Source organism: Eutrigla gurnardus (genome assembly GCF_963514095.1).
Source record: "Eutrigla gurnardus genome assembly, chromosome: 20".
NCBI lineage: Eukaryota > Metazoa > Chordata > Actinopteri > Perciformes > Triglidae > Eutrigla > Eutrigla gurnardus.
Genome location: NC_139931.1, coordinates 7,609,263 through 7,635,327, shown reverse-complemented (window position 1 = coordinate 7,635,327; position 26,065 = coordinate 7,609,263). Strand labels below are relative to the sequence as shown.

Here is a 26,065-nt window from a genome sequence, read left to right as displayed (position 1 = left end):
ACTTCTTACTTTTCTCCAGGAGCCACCAAAGGTGCTTAATTTTTTTTTAAAAATAAACAAATATATTTCACTCAGGACAGAACAGTAACACACTGTAGATAAGTAGGTTGTGTTAAACTTTTGATGTTACGTCCAACTGTTGCACCTTCTTTCATTCAGCCATAACTGTTTCTAAAGATGGGAATAATGTTGAAAGGATGAATGTGACCACACTGAAACTAAATATTTTATCCAGTCTGTATTGAAGATTAACATTTAGATTGCATTGCTTTTGTTGCGTTAACATCTCAACTCAACATGTGCCTCATTTTCTTACTACGCGACTGAAAACCTTCCATTGTTGGAATTAGCGGTCACGTCTGAGCTTCAACTGCTGGAAATCGTTAATTAAATAAATATTTATTTTTCTTATGTTGTACTCAAGGTCATTTTTGATTGAAAAAATATAAATAAAAGGAAGATAAATATTCTGAAAATGATGTAAGTTAGGTGAAGTTGGAAATCCTTCCTCTTAGTGGCCTTTGGCTTGCATAGAGAAAATGTAAAAGAAGATTTGTGAAGCCGTTTAAAGATGAGACAACTGTGCTATGAAGTGATTGGTTATTGGTTATTAACGACCTGTCAACATCACTGTAATCCCAACTCCAGTCCAAAGTCCAAACGCACCATCCCTGAGCAAAAACACCACATCTTCTAATCTTACAGACCTTGCATAAAAAGTAGATCACTGCTCATCGTTGCTACTTCTGCAGCCTTTTGGCAAAAACCCAACCATCACACTCTGCATGAAACACTACGGACGCTGAAGTGATTTTAGATTACTTGAATTAAGCTTCACCAAACAAAACTCTTCTCGCAAATGTATACCCTTTATACTCGTTCTTTTGCAACTCTTAGCTAAAAGGCAATCGTGTTTCTCCACCGAAGGAAATCAAGAACATATTTCGATGTACAACAGGGAGGCAGATCCTATGAGAGCGCAAATCAGGTAGCACGAAATGTTTAAAAAAAGTGACACAAATAAAGGGAAAAAATAATTTACAAAATTAAATCCGAGGCGAACATGAGATCTGCAGTGACCGCAAGTACGATCCATCGCTCACTGATCTTTGTCTTCCGTTCATCTCTTCTCTTTCTGTGCTTTCTGTCTTTCAGTCCGCCACAGGAGTGTCCGACCGCATGTTTTGTTTCCCTGCAGCAAGAGAAACGGGTCGGCTCCCATCTTGGCAGTAAAGGGCTCCCTGTTGTTCCCGTCCCATTTAACCACGGGGCAGTACGAGCTGTCCCCTCTTTGACTCGATACTCGGGTGTGCGTTTGTCACCGAAACTCATAAATAGGCATACTGTGCTCTCGAACGTTGTTTAGGTTTAGAGACTGGTACCTGCGGGGGCGAGGGGAAAAGACAATTGAGATTAATATCCCCATAAGACACATGCGCTCATGTGGCAAAACGATTGGCTCTGTTTTAATAGTTACCATTCTGAGCTCCTATGGTAATAATAACCCTCGATAGTAGCTGTGGACTTCTGGAAACAGATGTAATAGAAGCCGGCGAAGGAGGCACCGCTAATGTCTTTGATGGTGTGGTCTGGAACTAGAAACTGCTCCTGAGAGTGCAGCAAAAAAATAAAAGAGTGGAGGTTAGAGCTCGAAACTAACACTTTGACAGAAAGAGAGACAACATACATTTATGTACTAACCTTCCACCTCATGAAGACATAATCACTGTTGTTCAGCGCTTCGTAGTCAAAGTCATCCGAGTTGAAGCTTTTGGCATATTTGTAAAAAGGCTGGAACTTGCCCTGGTGAGAGTTAAACAATTAAATTAAATAATAAGAGAACTACAGAGACGGTGACAAGACAACTACAACTAGGGATGCAAAGTTTCATTTCCTGCCACATAAATTATCATCATTAATCATTACATGCTTATACATACAGAGATGCTTGTTGTTCCTCAATATAAACTTAATTTTAACATGTACCAAGGACTTTTCTCACAACACACAGATAAGTGCTGCTTCTGTACAGCTCCTTCTATTCTTAATGGAGAAGAACAAACGAACAAAATGATATCGTTCCCATCATATAGAAGGCTACTCACATTGTGGTTACTTAGTGTATGTATCCTGTTGTTATGGCGTGTGATAATTTGATGCGAGCTGCTGAAAATGTTCGCAAACACTAAACCAATTAACGTACTATTACTGCTGCACCATATTTGTGCTGTTAGCTAATATATTTCAAACAGGACTTACCCAGTGCTTTCTGTCCACATCCTCATCTGCGTCCCACTTCCGAGTTAAAAAAGGCCTTTTACTGCTGATAATTTCACCCACAAAGAATGTTGTGAGAGTCGGATACTCCTGTCACCAAAAGGAAGGAAAGTGGACACATTAACGGCAGTTCAACCTCGGTTCTAAAGTGTGTGCCTGCAAACTGTATGGTGTTTAAAAATGCAACATGAGAATGATTTACATTTCCAGCACTTCCTGAAACGTAGATGTTGTGCAGCACGCTATGAACTACGAGATTATTACAGCAAGTGATGCAACCGTGAGGACTTTGTAGTCATTTTACATAGATTTACAGCCCTACTTGTACGCTGTTGCAGTTAGTAGATGGACTCAGACATACACTTATCAATATCTGTTTGTTTTCTTGGCTTATTTTTTTTCCGTAAGCAAATTGTCCGTCTGAAAATGAAACTACGACGAAACACATCCTGGCTAGTGGCTACTCGGTCTTTCACTTCACTCAGTCACAGCCAAAATTCACTTCAAAATCATGCTGAGCTTTTGCCCTCCATATGTTGTGTAATGTAATGGGTATACTGTTGAAACACTTAAGCTAAGGGCTAGAGTCTAGACTTGAAAAAGAGGTTAAACCTAGTGGGCTCACAAATTTGTCTACCTCTATCTGTATCTCTGTGTTTAAATTTTGCCTGAATCAAGCAAGTGGAAACCAGTTCCTACTCGCTTACAAACCACATAGAAACCAGTTTTTGAAAGAATAAAGGTCAGTCTCACTGCATCTGACCTAGTTTTAAAGCTCACCTCCGTCAGGCCTTTGATCTTCAGGTATCCACACAAATATGAGTCCTCCACAGTCACATGCTGCAAAGAAATGGGGGGAAAATACATAATTACGTATCTCAAGTGGCCTGAAATCACAGGTGCAAAATGGTTCTTCTTCTTTTTGATGATTTTTTAAATGCCAGAGGGGTTGTGTGAACAGAGACAAACTGGAGCAAGTGGGCATGCAAACAGGCACTGTAATTTCTGTCAGCAAGTCTGCTGACATTGCTGTCAAAGTCAATGCTAGTAGATTCATTTCCACTCATTTTGGTAGCTAGTTGCACTAAATGCTAACTTGCATAGGTAGCATATGTAAAATAAAATACCTCAAAATAGGTGACGAAAACGTTCAGTAATGAAATAAAGTCCAAGTGAAAGAATGTCACAGGAGAAAAACACAGTCATCCGGCAAAATTAGGTCAGCTTGTTGTATGACAACCATAAAAATCTTTAACAAGCTAACGTCAGCTAAGTTAGCAACTAGGGCTAGAAATATGCTGACTTAACAAACTAATGTTAAAAAACACAAATATGTCGCGTGCATGTCCGTAACACATTACCTGCAGAACAACCTCAACGTCGTAAGAGTTGCCTTTGCTCTTCTGGTAACCCCGAAACTGTGAGCCGCTGTACAGCAGCGAGGTGGCCACGCCGGGCTGGTAGGTGTTGATCGGGGCCGGGGGAGTAAGCGAGGCCGAGGATGTGCAGGCCGAGCCGGTGGTACTGCAACACTCTGCTCGGACAGGCATGATGAGCGCTAAAGTGTCACCGTCAGCAACCGTCATGAACTTAATGACTGAGCACACCACAGCTGGACGGAGAATGGGTGCTGACAGAGAGCCTGTCAGCTGCACAAAATCCAAGAGGTCCCAAAACTTTGCTCAATTTTGCGAGCCGTCCATGGACCGTTTCTGCCGAAGAGGGATACTGCAACGTTTCATTTCAGAATCCAGCTTCCTTGAATTTCATTGGCTGGAAACTGGCTCTCGGCCTGAGCAAGGGTCTTATTGGTCAATTTACCCAAATGCATTCTGGGAGTTGTATTTAATTGTCTGCCATACTACAACCATCGATGAGAAATTTTGGTGAGGTCAAGATTCAAAGATATATGGCTATAGTTTTGCCGTATAAATATGATAAAATACAAAAAACGTTACTAATATACTGTTATATAACCTTTTTTCTTTATATATGTTTGTCTAATTTATTATCACCCGAGTTTTTTAGTGCAGCCTTAGGGAAATGGAGAATAATATTTATTACTGCTAAAAACAAAAAAGATTTGAAGATATCACTTTTGTTAAATATATATTCCGTAGAGAATTGTCAATCCTTTTATTCAAACGTATTTTTTTTTCATTTGGATTTCTGTAATTTAATGTGCAACATGTACATTTTCTGCATTATTTTTGTATGGACATTTTTCTTTTGTTCTACAACGCCTGTATGGATGCTTTCCCTGTAATGGCATCCTTAAATTGAAAAAAAAGTGTAATGATTATTAAAAAAACTTTTCTTTTGAATCTCAAAGGAGGCAGCAAGAAACAATTGACCATGTGGAATTATTTCTTATTTCTTTATTTTGTATAGAAGACAAATATTTTGCACACAATGAAATTTGTTGGAGAAAATGTCCTGTTCCATTTTTTTTTTTTTACAGGTGATGCTACTGCAAATCCTCCAGCTGCTCCCGCAATTGGTCCACATATCTGTGGATGTCTAAGATGCTTGTGCGGTTCCGTTTAAGTTCTTTGTCTTGAATCTGTAATAACCCATAAAGTAAAAAAGCAAACAATAGCAATACAGTGAGATACAGGAGACAGATGTCATCCATATGAAAATATACATTGGGGAGTTTTAATCTACCTCTTTGAGAAGAGCCACCTTCCAGGCTTCGGCACGTGTGACCAACTGAGTCTCTCGGTCACTGATCTTCAGCAGGTGGTTAAAGTGGCCGGTGGCCAGTGCATCCATCACTGTGTTTTTGTCTGTAAGCAGCTACAAAGCGAAAACACATGTGTGAATCGCCGTGGGCACTGGCCGTGGTGATGAACCATGTCACCACCTTGTCTTCAAATTAGAAAGCACTTATTCTGCTATCTGCAATAAAATATATACGTCTTTACACACATATATATGCTAAATTTGGCAAATTTAAATGTGCAGACATATTCAATAATTAAAATAATAATAAAAAAGTTAATAACACTCACCATTTTAACATGATCTGGCATGTCCTCATCCAGGTTGTCCTTCCCCACATGAGTTGTGGCGATCACTTGCACTTTCTCATGATATTTATCCTCCAGATCTCGACATTGCCCAAATGTATGACTGTGTCATGGAATGTCTAACTTCAATTATTGCTCATTTTGCTCCCAAACTCCCTTGTACTTGCTTCCCCAAAGGAGTATCTCAGTATCTTACACTACAGTCAGGGGGGCAACTACCCAGTGTCAGCGGGGTAAACAGCAACAATTTAGAAACACACAACAGCAGCTTAATATAGAAAATACACCCCCAAAAAATATAAATATATATACATTTTTTACCATCGTTTTGGCACCCCTGTGGTGCAGCACCTCATATAGTGCATACCCACTTTTTGCGCCACTTACCACAGAATATCAGCTCGACCCTGAGAACAATACTGAACCAGTGTTAATGGAAGTTTTTCAAAGTGTTTAAGATGATTCACAACCAAAAAAAAGGATATATCCACAGAGCAGTTTCACAGAATTTCTCAAGCATTTCTGAAATGTTGATTTCCAACATTTTGACGATATCCTGAAAAGAACAGGAGCCTCATTATGAACAAATCTCAAACATGTGTGGGTGCAAGGTTAATTATTTAATCAGTGTTTATAGAATCTATGTATGCAATGTCATCTATGTACTGAACTATGTAACATAACTTACTCACACACACACACACACACACACACACACACACACACACACACACACACACACACACACACACACAGACACACACACCAACCTCCAGCTGGCCTAACAGCTGAATCTCCAGTTCCATGAGGCCGTTACGGAGTTCGTTAATTTCCTCTTTGCAGTTTTTGATCTTGACTTTCAGTAAGTCTTGGTCTGAAACCTGCTGCAACTCCACTATCCTCTAGAAAGTATGAACACAAGATATGTCCTTATATTAATAATTAATAGAAGGTTTACTAAGTCAAATACAGTACGATGTGGTCCTCACAGCTAACCTCTTTGTGTTGCTGCTCAAAATGTGCCAATATATGCGAGGTTTTCTGCTGGTTGTCCGTCACCGCCTCGTTCCGACCACTGAAGAAGGAGTTCACCGCTGTCTCTCTTCGCTTATGATCAGCCAAACCTATCTCAAATAACTGCACACACAGTTTCTCCATTTCGTTTTCTAATGTAAGTGTAGGGTTAAGGAATGTATGTTGTTATTTATACACCTGTGTGGATTAAAAAACGCAGATAACAAAAGGATATGTCTGAAGCAGGTGAGCCACTTCAGGTACGCAGTGTAGCGCCTCTGCCTCTGGATCGTCTTCCAGCATGCTCTTAAACAGGTGAGAGCCATTCAGGAACTCCACAAAGGCATCCTGTAGGGACGACCAACTGTACTTACACACAGTATGTATAATAACAAATTACATCTCAGGGAAGAATAATGTTGACGATGACTAAACGTTCATATTACCGTGTGTAATTTGACTTCAGCTTCCTGACTTTGCTCAGTTTCATCAGCTTGTTGCTTCTTCAGTTCCTCACATTTCAGCTTATCAAGGACATACCCGTATTTGAGAGATCCTTCATGTTTCTGTACATAGACACAAGCGATTTTATCACACAGTATCAACACGACAAATTATAAATCTTAAAGGTCCCATATTGTAAACAGTGTGATATTCATGTCTTGTTTTTTTTAATTTTTTTTAATTATAAAGCAGGTTTAAATGCTGCAAACCAAACACTTCCATGGAGAAAAACATTCATCCCCTATTCAGCAACTGTGCCTTGAAACAAACCATCAGGATTTCCATAAGAAACCCAAAATACAACTATGAACCTGGAGATGAGCACAATATGTCTGCAATCTGGGTTTGAGTGAAACTCTTTTGTACTTACTGTCTTCTCGTCAATGAAACTGTAGTCCAGGCACACCAGGTTGGGCAAGTAGGCTGCGATGGATAATTTATAATGTTCTTCCTTAGAGACAGGATTTCCATATAAGTTGATGGTGAACAGGTTCTTGAACTTCCGCAGATAGGGAACCTGCGAAATGCATTCAATTTGCATGATGTTGCTTAAACACAAACGCCACACAATACTCACAATACAAATGCAGCATGTTACAGACAGATTCATGCAAGAAAATGTTGTTACGTTGTCCAGCTGTCCGAGGAGGTTGTTTGCCATGAGGAAATGAGTGAGCTTCTCAAGTCCATCCAGGTTTTCAATAACGGAGATTCTGTTATTGGACAAATTCAGCACTTCAAGCTTCTGCAGAGACTCCAGACCCTCAATTTTCTCTATGCTGTTGAATGACAGATCTAAAAGACACATTCAGAATGGCCTTATTAGCCTGCACCTGCACAATTATTACAAGAAGGTGTGAGCAGAATTTGAGCACAAAGCTTCATCTTACTGAGCCATGTCAGATTACTCAAACGGTCCAGGCCTTCAATCTTCTCAATGTGGTTGTTGTTCAAATCCAGTCTGGCCAAGGATGTGAATTCCCATAAAAAGTCAATCATTGTGATGCCTGTGAACAAATGACTCGTCACAAATCTAGAAACCCAATACACATTCATACGCTGATTTTCTTTCATTTTCTCCTCACCTCTGCATTCCAGATGTAGTTTAAGGATTTCCTTGAAGTGGATTTCCTCCATCTTGACAATGACATTACTCCCATCCTGGTCTTGAGAAGCTTGCGCCACTATCGCCTTCTGCAAAATCTCCTCATCCATCTAAATGCTCAACTGAGTAGATTATATTTTGTGAATTTTGAGTTTGGTTCGTTCAATTCAAGATGATGAAGCTACACAAGAAGAAGAAGAAAAAAAACACATAGGTTGTGTTGATAATTAAGATTATTTTAGCTTAAAATAGCCCAGTAACAAGCTAGCTAAAGTCCTCTTTCCTCTGTCGTTTACAAACGGTTACATAGCAACCGGCTGACTTTAAGCTGCGTTCAGGTACAGAATGATTATAGAATGATTCAGTTCAAATAAACGTTTAACTGCAGAATATACTTGCTTGATGATAAATGTAATAACAACACAACTTTAATTAATGGTTTGCAATGATGACACGAAGTACTACATAGGCTGTATATAGCCTATTTTTTATTATATTATATTTATATTCATAGAAATAATGTTTGAGTTCATTTGTTTTCATCGTTGTCTGTGTATTTCGGTACATTTATACACATTTGTTGAGGTCCGCTATCAAATAAAATACCCGTTTGTGTTTGTTGAACATAGCTTTAGTTGCTAAATATGATCGACATTGATTTCAGCCATACATGTGGCACTCTTCGCATTTTGGACCAATAGGATTTGTCTGTGGGCGGGACTTGTTAGTACCACCACTGGGCCTCAGCCACTGTCGTTCCCGAGCGGATTGTTTGTTGTCAAAATGGAGTTCTTACTCGGAAATCCCTACAGCACTCCCGTGGGCCAATGTATAGGTACGTCAGCCTTGTTTATATCATTCATTAGAGGTGTGATACGTCGCTTGAACGTGGACAGAAATGTGCTGTTTTGCTACTCTGGGTACGAAATTAGCGAGCTAGCAAAGCATCATTGCAGTAAACGTCATCTACTTGGGCTTAGCTTTCGGCTAGTGTTAGCCAGCTCACCTACCCAACTTAGCCCGTTATACGGACTAATCACTACGCCTGTGTAGTCAATGCAGTTTATGAGACGAAAATGGCATTAATGTCATCGCTTAAAGTGGCCTGTAAGAGCCTGAGCCAAAGTTAAAAATGTCCTTAGTTCCCTGAACAATGAGTTGACCACCCTGTTTGGTCAGCATCGCTGGTTTTCGTTTTAAATCTTAAGGCTCTGCTCGGTTCTGTAGCTTTCCACTTCCCTTTGGTGTGTTTGCATCTCGCTTGTTGCAAACAAGCGGAAAGATAATCAATCTCTTGACCCAGATCAGTTGTTACTAAAGGCTTTGCAGTGCTTTCATCATGAGAGACTGACACAAATAATGAGTAAAGATTCCCTGTGGTAATGTAAAAGTGTAGTCTGTTTTGCTTTGTTTGCTTATCAGTTTCATTTAAATTTAGTAGGGTTCAGTGATGAGGAAAATATCCACTTTGAATGTCAATATACATCATCATTACTGTTCTCCTCCTTTACTCCTTTTGCTTCTGTTGGATAATTTTCTACGTGACTCAAGTCCAATAACATTTGCTCTCTTTAGTTGGAAAAAAATAGTTTTGCATTGATTTTCAATGCCAGTGTTTACACGGTTGTGTAGACGATCCTAAATATTTCAAGCAGCGCTTCCTGTTTATCTAAGGATAAGTTGAGAGCCTGCAAAAGAGATGAGAGACCGAACCTTCATTTATCAAAAATCTTGATTTGTTTTTATGTTTAAGTGAACGCAGCAGCCTCACGGAAGCAATTGTTGATTACATCTTTTCCTCTGTGAGTTGCTCTTTCTATAAATAGGGGCCCGTCTGTGTAGATGTCAGACTTTCTCACCTTACCTAATGTGTTTTTCAGTTCTTAGTGATAGAAAATGGACAACCATGCAGTGTTTTCATCAAGCTCCTTCATGCACTGCATAGAAAGTTTGAAAGATGGCCGTGGATAAAAGCTAGAGGGCCTTTGATTTGTCCCCTGGCCTCTGTGAGTGTTGCCCACCGCCCACCGGTCCAGCCGCTTTGTGCCATGTCATCCAAAACGGCCCTCCGTGTGAGCATCGTCTCCAGCATTTTTGTTTCTACAGAGGTCCTTCTAGGTCACGCTGTGGGCTGCATGCAAGCACATCTTAGATTTCCACATTTCACAGGGATGGATGTATCTCCAGCGTGATCTCTCCGGTTGAGTTGCTGCACTGCGCTGAGGTGTACCGTGTGCTGTCTGTTTGGCTGTTGCGGTGATACCGTACACCACATCAGCAGGGCAAAGGATCAGCTTGCCTGAACAATGAGGGAGAGAGAGATGGACAGAACAGGTGCAGAGGGATGCATCGGGAGGGACTTTATAGAGCTTTTTCATTTCCTAAGTGACTGAGAAGGTGGTGAGGGGGTTAGAAGTGGTAAACATGTTTTCTTTTGCCTTCCTTCATGTTCAACACAATTTGCCTGATTTTCTGCACTGATATTTCCCTTTCCAGAATATCATACAACAGCAAACGATTTTTTAAATTTTATCCTAAACAGTTCTGCAGAATTTTCAGTATTTAGGTGACCAGCTTATTGTCAAACGTCTGTTATTGCTGATGTACGCAGTGAGGAAAAGGAGAAAAGAAGAGTCTTAAAAGGACATAAAAACATGGAGAGATGTGGCCAGAGAGGGCCAGAGATTTGTGGCTTTGTTGGCAGCGGATGGCACAGCCTGCCACCAATAAAGCCATGTGATCGACCGGCTTCACTGGTGTGCTGACGATTCCCAGGACTGGGGGGGGGGGGGGGGGGGGGGACACCATGAATGAATGCACTCAACAGGCATTTAACTTCATTAGCAAGGCTCTGATTGTTCAGTGTCGTTCCAGCTCACTTCACATGGGATCAGATCAGATTTTTTTGGGGGGTCTTTTCTTTCCTCCTCTGCCACCTCGTTCTCTGCCCTGTCTTGACCTGACAATCCACTTGAGAAGATTACATGGGATATCCCAGTTGCAGTAGCTGGTTAAATCCTCCAAACTTATGCTTTATGCGCGCTTACACTCGAGAGACAGCACGGCCTTTTTATAAATGCTGCTCATGTTGAAATTCACTTTTATTCTCTCTTTTTTTTCTGGAAGTGTGTTTGTAGTTGACTACAAAAGAAAGACGGCTGTCTCCCGGTGCTTGCCCAGTCTGTGACAAGTTGATTAGAGAGGGGAGGTAGAGCATGAATAAGTCATGGCTGTCAGGCTTGTCTAATGTTGAGCCTCCCAAAAGGAAGGCGCACGGCCCAGTGAGGGGCTCTTGGCCTGGGCATGACAGCCTGCTAAGGGCCTCTGGGCTTCAGGGAGAGAAGCTCCTCCTGTCCAAGCTGAAGAATCATCTAATGAGAATCTATTGAGTGTCAGTCACAGGAACTCGGTCACAGCTCACTCCGATTGGAAAAGCCTTTACTGCTCCCTTTTTTGAAGTTCACCCCGGATGACTGCGAGCCTGAAAGATATCAGTTTTCACTGACATGATGGATGGATCCGGGGACAGGTGGAGGAAGGAGGAGACAGAGTGAGGGACGCTGTGATGACTGCAGTGTCAGTACATCACTGTAGCTTGTCACAGTCTGGATCACATTATTTAGCCGTAGCCAGAATGCTATTAATGCTAGGGTGGGGTTTGGATGGGGTGTGGATTCTTTTTTTCCTCCAGCTGTTATACCACTTATGGCACACAGCCTTCCTCTTCCAGCTGTTTTGTTCATTTAGTTAATTTGCAACAGTTGGAGGCATTGAAGCAACAATTTGTGAATTATATTTTATTTCAACTGGGAGTTTCTTTTAGATTTTGGAGTGAGGAATTGTAGTAGTCTGATCCGTCTCGTGATCCTATCACCAAGATTTCAACCCAACCCTTCTCACAGATGAGGTTCCAGTTAGTCTATTAATGGATCCTGTTTAGACAGACTTTCCGCATCACAAAAAGAAAATCTATACAGTGAGAAAGCATGTTCATCCGAATTCATAATCGCAATAACAAACAGCTAGATTTTTGTTTAGGAGGGTTTCTATGTTATTATTCAGGTTATCGTTTTATAATAATGCATCCAAGATGTTAAATGCCATGAAAACACATTCATGACAGCTTTCTGCATTTCTTGTTTCATCTCATGTAGTAAAATATGATGTACGTACACTTATGACTGATGACAGGTTGTCTTAAATAATAAATGACACCTATAAATGTTTTTAATTTACTTAAATTGTTTTTATATAAGAAATATGATCAAAGCCAAGTTTTGTATGGGCTTTAAAGTTGAGTAAGGAAAGACATTAGAGAGAGAGGCACACAGATCACTAAAATCTGTCACCACATGCTGGATTACACAACAGTTTTACTTTAGATGTTATGTAAACTATGGGTCGCTTTATTCGGTGTGCATCGAGTTTCGTACAGGCGACAACCGTGCCTGACTAACATGCAGTGTCATGCTTACAAGCGAAACATCTGGGAGTTTTTATCAAGAAAATATCATTAAATTAACATTCTGTTGAACTCTTTGTGTTTTTCTCCAGAGAGGGCCACGGATGGAGGTCTACAGAACGAGGACTGGACCCTCAACATGGAGATCTGTGATATCATAAACGAGACGGACGAGGGGTGAGCTGCTCCGCCTTCTACCAGTCAATCATTGTTGGATATGATTTGCTTGTTTAAGGTTTGGTAGGAAAATACTTCTGGTCACGGAATGGTTCAGTCCCATAACTTAATGGATCATCCATTGTTTGGTCACACTGGCTGACTGAGCGACTCAAGCAAATAATACACTGACTACTACTGTGCTTCACCAACAGGCACCACACCACAGAAAGCCCTTTGTTTTCCGTAGGTGTCACTGACGCAATGATAATGATTCTTAAGTCTCGTGTTTATAAGACACCATGTAGATCCTGCGTCATGTGAGACCATAAGAAACAAAAAAACCCCACAAATGACCTGATTTGCATATTTAATTGCTACAGCTGCAGTACGGGGCATTAATACTTTGTCGCTTTAATATATGTATTCATCAAGCAATCCCAGCTAATATCGTCATTATGCAGCAAGTGTGTTTCCTTCATGACGAATAATGGAATTTCTCCATGTTTCCATCAGCACTTTCTCCCCCCTGCTTTTCACATTCTTCATGCCTACACACACTCATTGTTTGGCATGCAACATGGGGCCCTCTGTGTCAAACACACAAAGACACACAAACACACAGTTCAGCTTTACAGAACACTAAACTTCTTGTCTTCGAGATGTTTCAGTGACTTAGACGGCGTCTGGTTATCTCCAGAGTTAGACTGGAGGTTCAGGATATTCTGCAAACGAAAATAACTTTGTGTGAACATATGTTGTCTTAACACGTGCGACTGGGTGCTGAAACAGGATATAACAAAACAGATGCTCCATCCAAAAAAACAACAACAAAACAACACAAGGCAATGGTAACACTCAATCACACACACAGAGTTCTGCTCGAGATGCTATCAGGCTTTATGCACCAATTCTATCTATTTCAGCACCCTCGCTCAGGAAATGTACCGTAGCTCATGACGGAGTTCATAAAAGCTTATTACCTCTCATCTGCATTGAAGAGATGGGGAGTTTAAGGCAGAAAGCCAACCGTAAGTCTCCACACATGGACGGCTTTGATCTTGCCTTGGGAGAAAACAGCCACTCCGAGAGAGAAAAGAGGGAAACAGATGGCGCGACGGCACTTCTCAGTCTTTGTCAAACAGCTACGCTGACAGACCGACTGGCATCTGTTGTTGTGGCACGGAAAATAATGTATTCCAGCAAAGTCAAAGATGTTGTGTCTCCTCTCTGCTGGGCCGCTTCATCCAGCTGTGTCTTCGCCGTTGTTTTTTTCCCCTCTAGGCCAAAAGACGCCATGCGGGCACTGAAGAAGAGACTCGGTGGCAACAAGAACTACAGAGAAGTGATGCTGGCGCTAACGGTGAGCGGTTCTGACTTTTAGCTTTTTTTTCATTGTGAAACTTGCATCATATTCGCTGTGTCCAAGTTGTTGCTTTTCAGTACGATTGCACCCAGCTTGACCTCTTTAGTTCTTTCTTGGTCATTTTATTTACTGTCACGACTGTGTATTTCTGTCTGGCATCGCTCTTCTTCCATTGTTTTTATGGCAACCGTGTCTTTTGAGCTGTGTTTTCATATCCACCCACATCTTTGATAGCACCGCTAGTTTAAAAGCCTGTCTGTGTGATGAAAGCACAGGCTTCCTTTTCTCTGCTTCCTCTCACAAACTGCCCTGCTTTTGATATTTTTTTTTTTGATTTGCCAGCCTCCTGCCTCCGTTTAATCTTCCTTCTCTCTCCAGGTATTGGAGACGTGTGTGAAAAACTGCGGTCACAGGTTTCATGTCCAGGTGGCCAACAGAGATTTCATCGATGGTGTCTTGGTCAAAATCATCTCGCCCAAAACCAATCCTCCAACCATCGTGCAAGACAAAGTGCTGTCACTCATACAGGTATCGGGGCTTTTTAGGTTATTAACCTATTTAGTTTCCATTTATTTATTTTACTGACTACAGTCGGCTTTGTAAATGGCGTTAAGTAGGTCAGTGGTGGTCTCTGGGAACCAGGTGGGCGCCGCATGTTCCACTTCCCAGGTGTTGCACCACAGACTGCAGCCTCCGGTAGTCTCATATTACCCGAGTTCACCTCAGCTATTGGGTGGTGTTCTCCATCTCTCGTTCCTCTGTCCTCTGATTATTTATAGGGATTTGTTGAAGTAGACTCCTCTTTTAGACCTCATATTTCTGTCCTTTGCTCGGTCTTTTAACCACATCAGAGACTGTCTGGGAGAGTCACTTAACTATTACTTTTTTTTGGTTAAGGATTTGCAAATAGGGCAGGATGAAAAACCTCATTGTAGTGATATTGTGATTTAAAATGTGGGTTTCATAATCATTGTATGTCACAATGCGTGTGTGTGTGTGTGTTTGTTGAAGGCCTGGGCTGATGCCTTCAGGAGTAGCCCCGATCTAACAGGTGTGGTCCACATTTACGAGGAACTGAAGAGGAAAGGCATTGAGTTCCCAATGGCAGACCTGGATGCGTTGTCTCCCATTCACACACCGCAGAGGGTGAGAAGAAAAAAAAATAGATATGCTGCACAAGCACATGCATATTCACACAGGAATGTCCATAGGGTTATTTTTGTTTCTTCTTCCAGGGTACACCAGAGGTGGACCCCGCCATGATCAAGTACCTAGCCCCTGCCTCACCTGCAGCGGTGATTCCTCAACCTTCCCCGACCCCGATCCCTGCCTCTACCACACAGGCCTCCCACATGCCCAGCCCCATCACAGCAACCCCTGAACAGGTGAGAGGCATCAACAGCACCTCATGGTCAATGACATTAACTTTTCACTGCACTCGTTGCTCGTAAAGTCAGACAGCCCATTTCACCAGCCTGACACTCTTATCCAGACTTTAGCAATTAAATTGCGAAGTGCATAGATTACAGCAGATTACAAGATTCTATCTGGACGCCATGACCAACGCAATCGGCTGCGTTTGAGAACATCTGCAGCCCCGCCGACACCGAATAAGCCCCCGACTGTGTCTAAATGACTTCTGACCTTCTGTGCTTTCAGATCGCCCGGCTGCGCAGTGAGCTGGACGTAGTGAGAGGAAACACCAAAGTCATGTCAGAGATGCTCACAGAGATGGTCCCCGGGCAGGAAGATCCCTCTGACCTGGAACTGCTTCAGGTTGGAGGCGCATGAATACATTATGCATCAGCATATGACTTTAAATTTGTCATCGTATTCTAAAAACAACTGGAAAACAAACTCTCTTTATGTGTTCAAATTTTAAATGTGGATTTTTGAGTTGATTTTTAAAAAAATTTGCTTAAAACTTGAAGATAAACCTGCATCAGAAGACGACTTTGAGCAAGCAAATCTGATTTGTCATGAGATCATGCTCTGACACAAGATATATTAATATAGGCTCATGCAAACTTGTTTAATATGAGTTTCCAAACACTGTAAAACAAGTAAATACAGAAAGCAAAAAGCTTTCCACATCAACTGCAAAGTGTTGGAATTATTTTCAACCACCAGGGGGAGTATTGCCTTTAGTTTTCAGAAGGAACACTCAACTCGCCCACAACTTATCAAGAGCCAGTTAGTAAGCTGTGGTAAAATTCTGGAATTGGCAATTTATCGGTGGTGAAGAAACTCGTGCAGAGTTTAATCCCTTAAGACCAAATCCAATCAGGTATTTGTGTCAGTTGTAAGGATCTTTCCCGTGGTAAGATGCCCGTGTGACTTGGAATGGTTATGAGCTCCCTTTTCTGACTTTTTCCAGCTATTCTTGCTCAACACTGAATGTCTTTGTAAAAAATGTGTACAACAAAATAACTGTACAATTTTCTCAGATTTAGTCTGACAAAATGACTCTCTATAGCATGCCCTTTCTCCCTTTTTTTCTTTCTATTGATTTTTCCAATGAATCTATTGATCGATGTGTTGATGTGCAACTATCAAGGAGCTGAACAGAACATGCAGGGCTATGCAGCATAGAGTGGTGGAGCTGATTTCACGCGTCTCTAATGAGGAAGTGACTGAGGAGCTGCTACATGTCAATGATGACCTCAACAACATTTTCCTCCGATATGAGAGGTACAGTCGATCAAACACGCAATCGGACTTGATTTTTGTTGCACAACGAGGGTTTCACAAGAGCAGCCAAGTGCGCACAAATCCAGGCAACAGTATTGGGAGATGTAAACATAGAAAATTACACAAGTCGGCCCATTAAACAATCGAATCTTTGAGAAAACATGCTGAACGCAGATAGATCTCAAGGCTCAGACACCACAACTGGTTAAATGTCTCCTTCATGAGGTTTCTGAAGATGAAAGATGTCCAGCATAAAACACTGTAATATGTTTGTGCTGCTCGCAGGTACGAGAGGTACCGGTTGGGAAGAGCCACACAGAACAACGGGGTGAGTACCATCAACAGGGGTTGCCTGTTTTGTGTTTGAATTTTGCATGTTTTCAGCAAAATGTGTGTCTTCTTTTACCTTCAACACATCTGCATTTGCATCGCCTGTGGCAGTTTGTCCAACAGTAATGATGCTATGAGTGATGTTTCAAACAAATCCCTCCACATTGCCTTTAGCTTGTTTTACCATTTTAGTATCTGAATGAATTAATACTATTTATAATGGCATAGACAATATGCAGCATTAATATTTAATGCAAGTGGATTGCATTTTTTTAAAAACTTCATTAAAACTGGAAGAGCAAAGCAGAAGAAAATCCCAATCTGCTATTTGGTGTTTACATTTGCCAGGATCAGTGATTTGCCAGGATCAGCGATTTGCCAGAGGGTTGGGGCATCTCTCACTACCTCCCACATAGCTGTTTGTTTTGGCGTTCTCTTGATCTTCTCTGTGTCTTCTGTCTGTTTGTGTTGTGGCCAGCTGATGGAGGCAAGTATGATTCCGGGACCAAGTTCGATCCCAGCCAACGTGCTGGGACGAGCGCTGGGGTGAATGTTAGCACGTCTGCTACACAGAGCTAATGCTTAGACCCACCAGCACCACTGTGTGAAACTAGATAGTATATGTCACCCCCCCTCCCCTGCCGTCTGTCTCACACAGCCGAAGTCTTGTGCAACTGTTTATTCAACCCTGAGTATTGCTCCTGTGCCTCCAATCCATTACTGACCTTCAGTGTTGTCCAAATTGTGTCGATCCATTCTGTAGGTGCAATCTATTCCCTCTGTATACAAAGGGCAAACACTCTGTAATCTCATTTCCTCAACAGTCATGTATGCTTCCTTCACCTCTATTCTTCTTCTTCTTTATTTTCATAATTGTCGATGGCCATCCCTCTTTCCCGCTTGCCGTCCTCTCTCAGATGTTGAATGAGACCACAGAGGACAACCTCATAGACCTGGGCCCGGGCTCCCCGGCTGTGGTCACTCCCGGGATGAGCGCTAGCCCTCCACCCAAATCAACCGCCAGGGCCACTGCCTCCCCAGCCCATAACCTGACGACAGCCTCTCTTTCATCTGCAATAGCGAGTATCGGTAAGAACAAAAAAAGGGTATCAAGTCCGTTTTCCCTCCATCCACTGTAAACGTACACTCTCTGTGTTACCCGAGCGATAACATGCCTCCTCCTTAGTCTCTGCAGGCCAGGCATTGGAGAAGCAGCAGAGTGTAAAAAAGGCTCATAATCTGTCTACTAATGGGAAATGAGCCCATTGCGAGATGCTCTTCCCTACCAGTTCTAGCTCCCCTGATGGTCTATAGAAATTCACTGCATGCTACAGCAATCTGGTTAAAGCTGAGACATATTGCCCTTCTGTGCTGAATATTTCTTCATAATCTTCCATCTCTGCTTTCTCCATCCTCCTTGCTCTTCCTCCCCCCCCTTTGCTGCCTTCATCTCACGCCGCCCCTCTCCAGATGTAGCTTCAGACGGTGTGACCGGGACCCCGCCCTCTGTACCAGGCCGCAACCCGGATGACTTTGACATGTTTGCCCAGACCAGGACCAGCTCGCTGGCTGAGCAGCGCAAAAAGTAGGACTAGATGTAATTTTGCTTCTGGGGCAGATCCTCTCATGTTATTATTCAGGGTGTCATTTATTTTAATTAAATTGCCATTCATAACCACCTTTAATATTTTAAATAAAATCCGCCCATAGGCACTTTTTCCACCGTGTGTTCCCTGATGTTCAATGCATACAAGTGTGTCATTTTTTCTATAATGGATGCCCACTGTCCCTTTACCACTACATCGTCTTATGTGAGTTATTCCCTCCCGCATTTGCCAAATGGCTTTTGAACACCTCCAGTGTATGGATATTACTCTGGTATTTTCTCTTCCTGTTGCCTTCAGCTGTAAAGTGAATATTAAGGCGGAGCGATTAAAGCGATAAAGTAAGAGCAACGGAGGAGAAGAATGTGTAAAGTGACATTTTCTCTTCCTGACGGCATCACATTATTGTCTAGTTAGTCGATTAGTTTTTCTGGAGAAATTGCCCCCTTCTCCAGTTCTATGGATTTCTTCCTGGTCTTGATGAATGCTGCGAATTGCAAAAAGGATGTTTTGGGTTGTCTGTGCCACATTTTTGGGTATTGTTAATGTTTTACAGTTCTTTTGACAATTACTCTTCTATTTATCTAAAGTATGGTGTTTATGTTTTCGGTGCACAGTGTAAAGTATGAGGACCCTCAGGCTCTGGGTAGCCTGGCCTCGGCTTTGGATGTGAGACAGCAGAACACTGGAGGGGTGAGTACACCGATGCATGGAGTTTAGATACGGCCTTCGCCCATATATAAAGTGGGTGTTGTGTTATTTACAATGTGGGTGAGCTTTTCCGGTACCAGCCTGTCCTCAGCCCTCGGTCTCTCCCTGCATGTAATGGCCTGCGATACCTGTATGTTCTTCAGTCCGGTGTGCAGTGATACTCAAACTTTGATCAAACAAAAGGGCTTGTTTACCGACTTTTTACAGACACATTGCAATATATTTGCATAGTTGTCACTATGTACACAGACGATTCTGAAACTGATACACACATGCAGACACACGGCGGTGATTGCACATACTATACTTATCTAGTCACCTCAGGTGACCTATTCCTGGTAGAGTACTTGCACTTGAGGGAGTTCAAAGTCAGTTTTCCCCCATTTTATTTTCCTCATTTTCATCTTTTATGGAATCAACCTTTCGTTTTCTTACGTTTTCTCACCTCTTTTTCTCCCCCACTTTAAATGACAGACACATTTGACCTCTCCTCTGTCTCTCTCTCTGCACTGTGTGCTATGCTGTGGTGGGGCCTGCTCCCTTTCTTCTTTTGTGTAAGGTGTTCTTCTGTTGTTGATTCAGCTGAGGGTTAAAGGGGATGATAACCCGGCAGATCAGGAGCTGCCCATAGACAGCTGGCTTATTACCCAAGGAATGGTGAGGACTCCATCCTCAGTGTGTCCTCCTACCCCTCCCCGATGTCCACCGTCAACCCCTGCGCTCCACCTCCTGCGGCATCATCCATAACCCCCCATGAGCTGCTTTCATTTTCTCACCCCACTGCTCTGTCCTGGGATGCTCGAACAAGCCCATGCCAGAATGTTTTTCCTGCTGAGGACATGCATCTCCATGTCACGTACAGATGGTGTAGTGTTGGGCAATATGATGAGACTGAGAATTTGGTGTTTTTAAAGGGTTAGTCCAGATTCACCAAAGTTTCCAGAATCAACTAAAATAGACATTTTTTACATAAAACAATGTTTCGCTGAAGAGATAAACAATTACTTATATAATGATATTAGATTTTATCCATATTGCCCACTTCCATCGCACTCTCATGACATGTGCATGAAACACTACACCCATGACTAGGCTTTCCAATTGAACGCCGTCCCTTTTAAGGACGGGTTAATGAGCCTGACGGGTCAGCAGGAACATCCATCAGCATGACTCATCTCTTAACAGTCACTCACTGAAGCCGCAGGGAAGCACAGATACTCATGCTACACAGCACAGTTAGAATCAACAAGGGTGAACATTGTTGAAGTGCTGATGAAATACCATCCAAGCATAACAAAACAGGCGAAGGCGGGGTGGTTTGCTGTGTAGCGGAGGTTATTTGTCAGTTGTCCTCTAACTGTCTTTGGATCTTAGATGAAACAGTAGATGTAACTAACGACAACCTCACACATCTCACCCTAACCAGATATCAGTCAACTAACTAACATATGGACTAGTAGTTGTGATATTTCTAATGCTAACTATTAAGTTGATGTAATGACTGAATATTTCAGTAATACACTGATAGAAGTTCAAAGTGTAATTTCTTCGTTTCACACTTTTCTACAGCATTTTCTCTCCTGTTCACACAGATGCACGTTTGTTTATTTTCCTGTGATTGACTGTCGCTTCTCCACTGGCTTGGCGTTTTATTTTGAAATGCCCCTTCACTGCTTTAGCTGTGACCTCACCAGGAAACTCCACCCGTGTTTTGGTAGTCTATAACAGGGTCTCAGGAAAAGCTTTTTCTTTTCTCTATTCAACTTTGATATCAGGTTGACATCAAACATGGACTTCATGTAGAAGCAATGCAAGTATTGTGTGTGAACTCGATGCCTTTTACTGCTTTTTTTTTAATTCCCTAAATGTTTTTCCTCGTGGACGTACAGTTTCTCCAGCCACTCTAAAAGTTTCCTCTTTCAGCGACATATAATGCGTCACACTCTCCTAGCAGTTCACTGGTTGTTCGGTGCCTACGCAAACATAAACACAAATGGACGCCACGCATCGTGACGTGACTTCATCGCATCATCATAGTCACTGCACGCCATGCAGCATACGTGTGTGTGTGTGTGTGTGTGTGTGTGTGTGTGTGTGTGTGTGTGTGTGTGTGTGTGTGTGTGTGTGTGTGTGTGTGTGTGTGTGTGTGTGTGTGTGTGTGTGTGTGTGTGTGTGTGCGTGTGTGCGTGTGTGTGTGTGTGTGTGTGCGCGCGTGCCGTGGGATTGCCCCGCCTCTCGACGGTCCCTGTGCTTTCAGCGTTTCCTATCCAATCAATCTCTTAATCGCCTTCGAGCGAATTGCTAATTAACTAATGATGTGGAATAATTAACGCTGCTGTGTGACATTAGTCCGCAGCTGTTAAGCCATGTCAGCGCCACAGAACTAATGAGAACAATACACAACCTGGGAAACTCCTGTTCTCGTTGGCGACGGCTGAGTAGGAGATTGTAACGCCTGGTAAAACAATAAGAGCACAGACTTAAGAGGGGTTGAGTGTCTTTTGAGCAAATTTCCTTTTTTCTCTCTCTCATTTTTGATTTGTGTTCATTTGAATCATTCTCTCAGAAATCCTTTTGGTGATTCCTGTTTGTGTTATTTTTGTGTGTGTTACAATTTTTCTTTTTTGTTGTCGGGGTGTGTCTGTCTGTCTGTCGTGTGGCTCTGCTGCTGCCCCTTGGTTTGTCCACGGCTTTGCTCCATAGATCCCCGTATCGCAGTCCTCTGTCATGGATGACATAGAGGAGTGGCTCTGTGCTGACGTGGTGAGAATTATTTACCTTGATTTATAGCCTTTTTTTCTCTTCTTTCTCTCTCCTTTCCTCCCTCCGTTTTTTTTTTTTCTGCAATAGCACATTCCATCCATCCGTGTCAACTAACATTCGACTTTAGTTTCCTTTCACATCTCATCCTTTCCTTCCAGCAATCTAATGCATTTCAACCAATGACTTACATATGAGGGTTTACTGAGAGGTTTGCCTTACAAATGCTAACATAAGTGTCACGTTGAAGTGGGTGGTGGGAGCTTCCCTAACATGTGCATGTGGAGGATGTGGACAGTGGCTCACGAAGGCTCCTTGTTGTCTTCACCTGAGAAAAGTGTGACAGGATGCATGACTGACGGATTCTTCATGAGCGACTTTGTGTGAACTTTGCAGGCGTTTGTCTTGTACGATGCCGGTGTGTATAAGCTTATCCCGGCTGTAACCTCAGGTTTATACCTGACGACTCCATTACCGATGCCACATTGTGTACATCATCTTATGACTTTTTCTCCTTCTCAATAGAAAGGGGATGGTGCCGAGGAAGGCGTGACCAGTGAAGGTATAGACTTTGACCACAACAAGAAGTTTTGATCATTTCCACCTTTTTTTTATTTATTTTTTTTAATCTATGTGTGTCTTTTCAGAATTTGATAAATTTCTTGAGGAGCGTGCAAAGGTGTCGGACTCTCTGCCATCTCCCCCCGGAGCTAACCCCGCTCACCCTGCACAGCCTGCTCGCGCCGCTGCTGGCTCCCATAAGAAGGCTGAACGGACAGAGGATGCCCTCTTTGCCTTGTAGACTGTTCTCAGAGAACCTCAATCTCTCTCTTGGGGCATCTAAAGGTCCTCGCCCTAAATGATTCCTCCCTAACAGTCCCTCCAGTACCATTTCTTCTTCTCCGCTGACTGGCCATGGTGTAGCAAGTGGTCCCCGCCCTAAATGTCATTCTCCCTGCCACCACGTTGCGCTAACATGCAGAGGTCTGACATGTTTACCGCGCACAACTGTGCTGCGTTTTCTGCTATATATGGATGTATTAATCTGTTAGTGTGGGATGTACTACTCACAGCCCTGCATCTCATTTGTAACGCTCCACCAAAGGAAGACAACCGATCTTGTCTGATGTGGTTTAACATGTCTGTGGTTTTTAAAAATGTGGTATATTACTGCAAGATTAATGGAAAACGAGTCGATTTGGAAGCACACAGTTGGGATTACATAGTGTTGTTTAACTGCATTCAGCTAATTGCTAATTTATCCGTTTATTTTTTTAATAGTTTGTTCTGTAGGCTACGTATTCGCGCTGTGGTTACGGTCGATCCATGTGCTCTTTTTCGCCACAAATACTCCAGTTAGAGCTCTATTCTTGCTTTTTATACTGAGATTTGCGTGGATTGGCAACAGGTTTATTACCTTATTTCCCTGAAGCCACGTGAACAACAGGATAATTTGGCTAAATAGGAATATAAAAGCTAAATTATAGCTGCTCTTGATGAGTGAACGCCAGCATTCCTTGAACCAAAGGGAATAAAAAAAAACTAGAAATTGAAAAAATACTAGTTTTGATGGTCTCTGTATGTATTTTAAATGACATGGGGAAGAAGCATACACATGGAATATTTCCCATCAGTTTTTTCAGTCCTCTGAAAAGCTATGACAAATCACTGACAAAACACTTATAGCCGTTCCAAAGAATATTGAGGCTTTAACGACCAACTGGCACTGAATTTTACACGAACACTAATCACGTTCATGTGTTTATACTGTAATGGGATTATGAGCATTTTCCTTCCCCTGCTTTATTAATGTCTGTGCACTTTGAAGCAAAAATAGATCTGTATTTTGTCCTTTGTGTTTATAAGATGGTAACTATTTTTCTAGGAGAAGGGGAAATAGTCTTTAGATTGACTTAATTTTGCACATAACTTTTGTAACTGTAATTGCAGCGCTTGTTCACATTTAAGGGAGTTGATGGACAGTTAAACTTATGATTGCAAGACCTGTTTGAATATTAATATAATATTGAAAATAGCCTACAGATGCAAGACAGAAGATGTCATTTATAGTATCAGCATGACGCACCATAATCAGTATAGCTTACAATAACTCTCTGTTGGAAAGGATGCATTCATATAGGTACATCTTCACTTACTCTAAACTATTTAATCTCTATACCTCAAAATACATTCTTGTCTCTGTATCTGGTTAAAAAATATATTGGCTCACAGAATTATAGGATGTGCGTTTATATATCATTTGATCCCCTGGTTGTATTTCCATAGTTAGTGTAAAAAAAGAAGAAAAAAAAGAAGAAAAAAACCAAGATCCCATCATTATTTATCTTTTTCTGTGGTTGAGGCTGAAACATGCAGTAAACAACCACAATTAAACTTTGTTTTATTTGTTCAGTCAAAGACCTACTTTTATTCTTTGAGTTTTTTTTTTTTTCATTCTGGTATGATTCATCTGCTCCCGTTGGAGCTGATGACAAGCGTTTCTGGCTCATTTGACCAAAGTAGCTCTGACTGGAGTTTGTCTTTGAGGCAAAAACCAATCCAGTCCACATTCCAGCTCTTTTGTTTTTTGTTTTTTTTCTCCAGTTAAGACCAAACGCCTTGTCACTCAAGGCATCCCACTTTGTAAAAGCTTAATTTATGCATCAAGATTACTTGGTGTCATTATAAGCCTTCAACTAGAGGGACATATTCCTGATTTGTTATACTTTGTTAACATTGAAAAAGGATTTGCGTCTGCATTAGCAGCCTGAATAAATATTTAAATTAGATCTATGCTGTATGGTTATATAGGTTAAATATGGTTGCCAGGTAACTGAGATAATAGTGTTAAATACAATCAACCATCATGTTCACTTTGGAAAAACGTCTAGCATACAGGCTCAACAATTAAGGATTAATAAAAAGAAATGTAACCGGAGATCCTTTGAAAGGGAACTTGAGTCATTTTTGTTTTTGTGTTACGCATCTCTGGATCTGTAACGATGTATTGTGTTACTTGCTTTTATGAAGCTTAAGTCCTGATTGCAACATGCTATCTCAAGATTGTTACTGAATGTCTTTTAATACTAATGAAGTGGAGCATTTAGCGGAAGTGGACATGGAAGAGAGGCTTTGTGTTCTGTCGTTGGCGGCTGTCCCATGTCCGTTTGGCTGTGCCGCCTGCTGCCATTAATAAATGGTCAGATTTTTTTGTTTGACCTAATGCACGTATGTAACTGCCCAATAAAACACTAGCAGCGTGTGACCTCTACCTCACAACTGTCTTGTGGTTATTTTACAATCAAGGGTTGTGGGACAACGTCTTGCTTTCTTCATGCTGATGCAACCCGGTCTCAATCTTGCACTGCACTGCCCGTTCATTGTCACGTGATGAGCCTCTCATCAGCCCCCCCTCCCACGTGTTGGTTCATGGACATTTCATCCACTCTGCTCAAATTGATCAGCACATAACGTGTCATCAAATCTTAACTGTAATCTGTACGCTTGCTGCCGTCAGTTGTCTGTGGAGCGTCTAAAAAAATTGAGTGAATAAGGCATATGCCTTTATGCAAACACAGCCCATCACCAACAATATCAGGCTTGCTGACAGGCTGTAAACTGTCCTCTACTCCCCTTCCTACTGACAACAACTTTTCAGTGCTACTCCAGGCCACTGACCTATTTACCCACCCTGCTTTTGTGGGTCCCAACTCTGTGTTTGTGTTCACATTTATTTGTTTTTTAATGTAACCTTTATTTATCCAGGATATTCACATTTAGAGTGCAAATATTTAACAAGGAGTGTAAAATATATTGTATAAATTTAGCTAATGCTGTGTAAAAACAGTTTGCCATTTGTTTATATTATAAATAATGTTACTGGAGGATGCCTTACTTTAAAAAAAAAAGCTAAATGATATGTATAACTGTACTGAGGGGAACCGATTTTGTATTTATTATGCATTACTTTGGTTAAAAAACAAACAAAAAAACTTTAATGTATTTTTTAGGCCACCTGCATCCGTCCAGGTTATTTCCCGGCTGCTGCTGCCA

General features: G+C 41.7%; 4 protein-coding genes across 7 annotated transcripts in view; 1 reads left to right on the top strand and 3 right to left on the bottom strand.

The window, feature by feature from the left end:
* rps2 (ribosomal protein S2) overlaps positions 1-26,065 on the bottom strand; it is an 85,552-nt gene that overhangs the window by 22,848 nt on the left and 36,639 nt on the right. The window lies entirely within an intron of this gene.
* On the bottom strand, positions 1,269-4,006 carry gid4 (GID complex subunit 4 homolog). Its single transcript, XM_084036638.1, has 6 exons — positions 3,639-4,006; positions 3,058-3,117; positions 2,260-2,367; positions 1,702-1,803; positions 1,478-1,608; positions 1,269-1,382 (listed from the first exon to the last, which is right to left on the bottom strand). The coding sequence occupies exons 1-6, from the start codon at positions 3,861-3,863 to the stop codon at positions 1,319-1,321; spliced, it is 690 nt and encodes a 229-aa protein (XP_083892764.1). The 5' UTR covers positions 3,864-4,006; the 3' UTR covers positions 1,269-1,318.
* drc3 (dynein regulatory complex subunit 3) lies at positions 4,689-8,124 on the bottom strand. Its single transcript, XM_084037037.1, has 12 exons — positions 7,913-8,124; positions 7,718-7,834; positions 7,456-7,622; positions 7,198-7,344; positions 6,770-6,889; positions 6,540-6,671; positions 6,306-6,461; positions 6,080-6,211; positions 5,795-5,865; positions 5,292-5,406; positions 4,945-5,076; positions 4,689-4,840 (listed from the first exon to the last, which is right to left on the bottom strand). Exons 1-12 carry the CDS (start codon positions 8,040-8,042, stop codon positions 4,745-4,747), a joined length of 1,515 nt encoding a protein of 504 aa, XP_083893163.1. The 5' UTR covers positions 8,043-8,124; the 3' UTR covers positions 4,689-4,744.
* Positions 8,669-25,283, top strand: tom1l2a (target of myb1 like 2 membrane trafficking protein a). 3 transcript variants are annotated; one of them, XM_084037611.1, is made up of 16 exons: positions 8,669-8,767; positions 12,487-12,571; positions 13,835-13,913; positions 14,295-14,444; positions 14,928-15,062; positions 15,152-15,301; positions 15,576-15,692; positions 16,474-16,607; positions 16,893-16,935; positions 17,855-18,026; positions 18,408-18,522; positions 19,159-19,234; positions 19,835-19,909; positions 21,956-22,015; positions 22,538-22,574; positions 22,660-25,283. In XM_084037611.1, exons 1-16 carry the CDS (start codon positions 8,716-8,718, stop codon positions 22,812-22,814), a joined length of 1,635 nt encoding a protein of 544 aa, XP_083893737.1. In that variant the 5' UTR covers positions 8,669-8,715; the 3' UTR covers positions 22,815-25,283. The 3 variants fall into 3 exon arrangements, with proteins under 3 accessions (XP_083893737.1, XP_083893738.1, XP_083893739.1); XM_084037612.1 differs by lacking the exon at positions 19,835-19,909; XM_084037613.1 differs by lacking the exons at positions 19,835-19,909; positions 21,956-22,015.

Coding starts and splice junctions, on each gene's coding strand:
- gid4 (XM_084036638.1), bottom strand. CDS start 3,863: ATGACGGTTGCTGACGGTGACACTTTAGCGCTCATCATGCCTGTCCGA. Junction 2,368..3,057: donor AGATCAAAGGCCTGACGGAG/GTGAGCTTTAAA, acceptor TTTTGGTGACAG/GAGTATCCGACTCTCACAAC. Junction 1,609..1,701: donor ATGTCTTCATGAGGTGGAAG/GTTAGTACATAA, acceptor CTGCACTCTCAG/GAGCAGTTTCTAGTTCCAGA.
- tom1l2a (XM_084037611.1), top strand. CDS start 8,716: ATGGAGTTCTTACTCGGAAATCCCTACAGCACTCCCGTGGGCCAATGT. Junction 15,693..16,473: donor CTGACCTGGAACTGCTTCAG/GTTGGAGGCGCA, acceptor GCAACTATCAAG/GAGCTGAACAGAACATGCAG. Junction 16,936..17,854: donor GAGCCACACAGAACAACGGG/GTGAGTACCATC, acceptor GTCCTCTCTCAG/ATGTTGAATGAGACCACAGA.
- drc3 (XM_084037037.1), bottom strand. CDS start 8,042: ATGGATGAGGAGATTTTGCAGAAGGCGATAGTGGCGCAAGCTTCTCAA. Junction 7,345..7,455: donor TCCTCGGACAGCTGGACAAC/GTAACAACATTT, acceptor TGCATTTCGCAG/GTTCCCTATCTGCGGAAGTT. Junction 5,866..6,079: donor AGCTGTTAGGCCAGCTGGAG/GTTGGTGTGTGT, acceptor TGTTCTTTTCAG/GATATCGTCAAAATGTTGGA.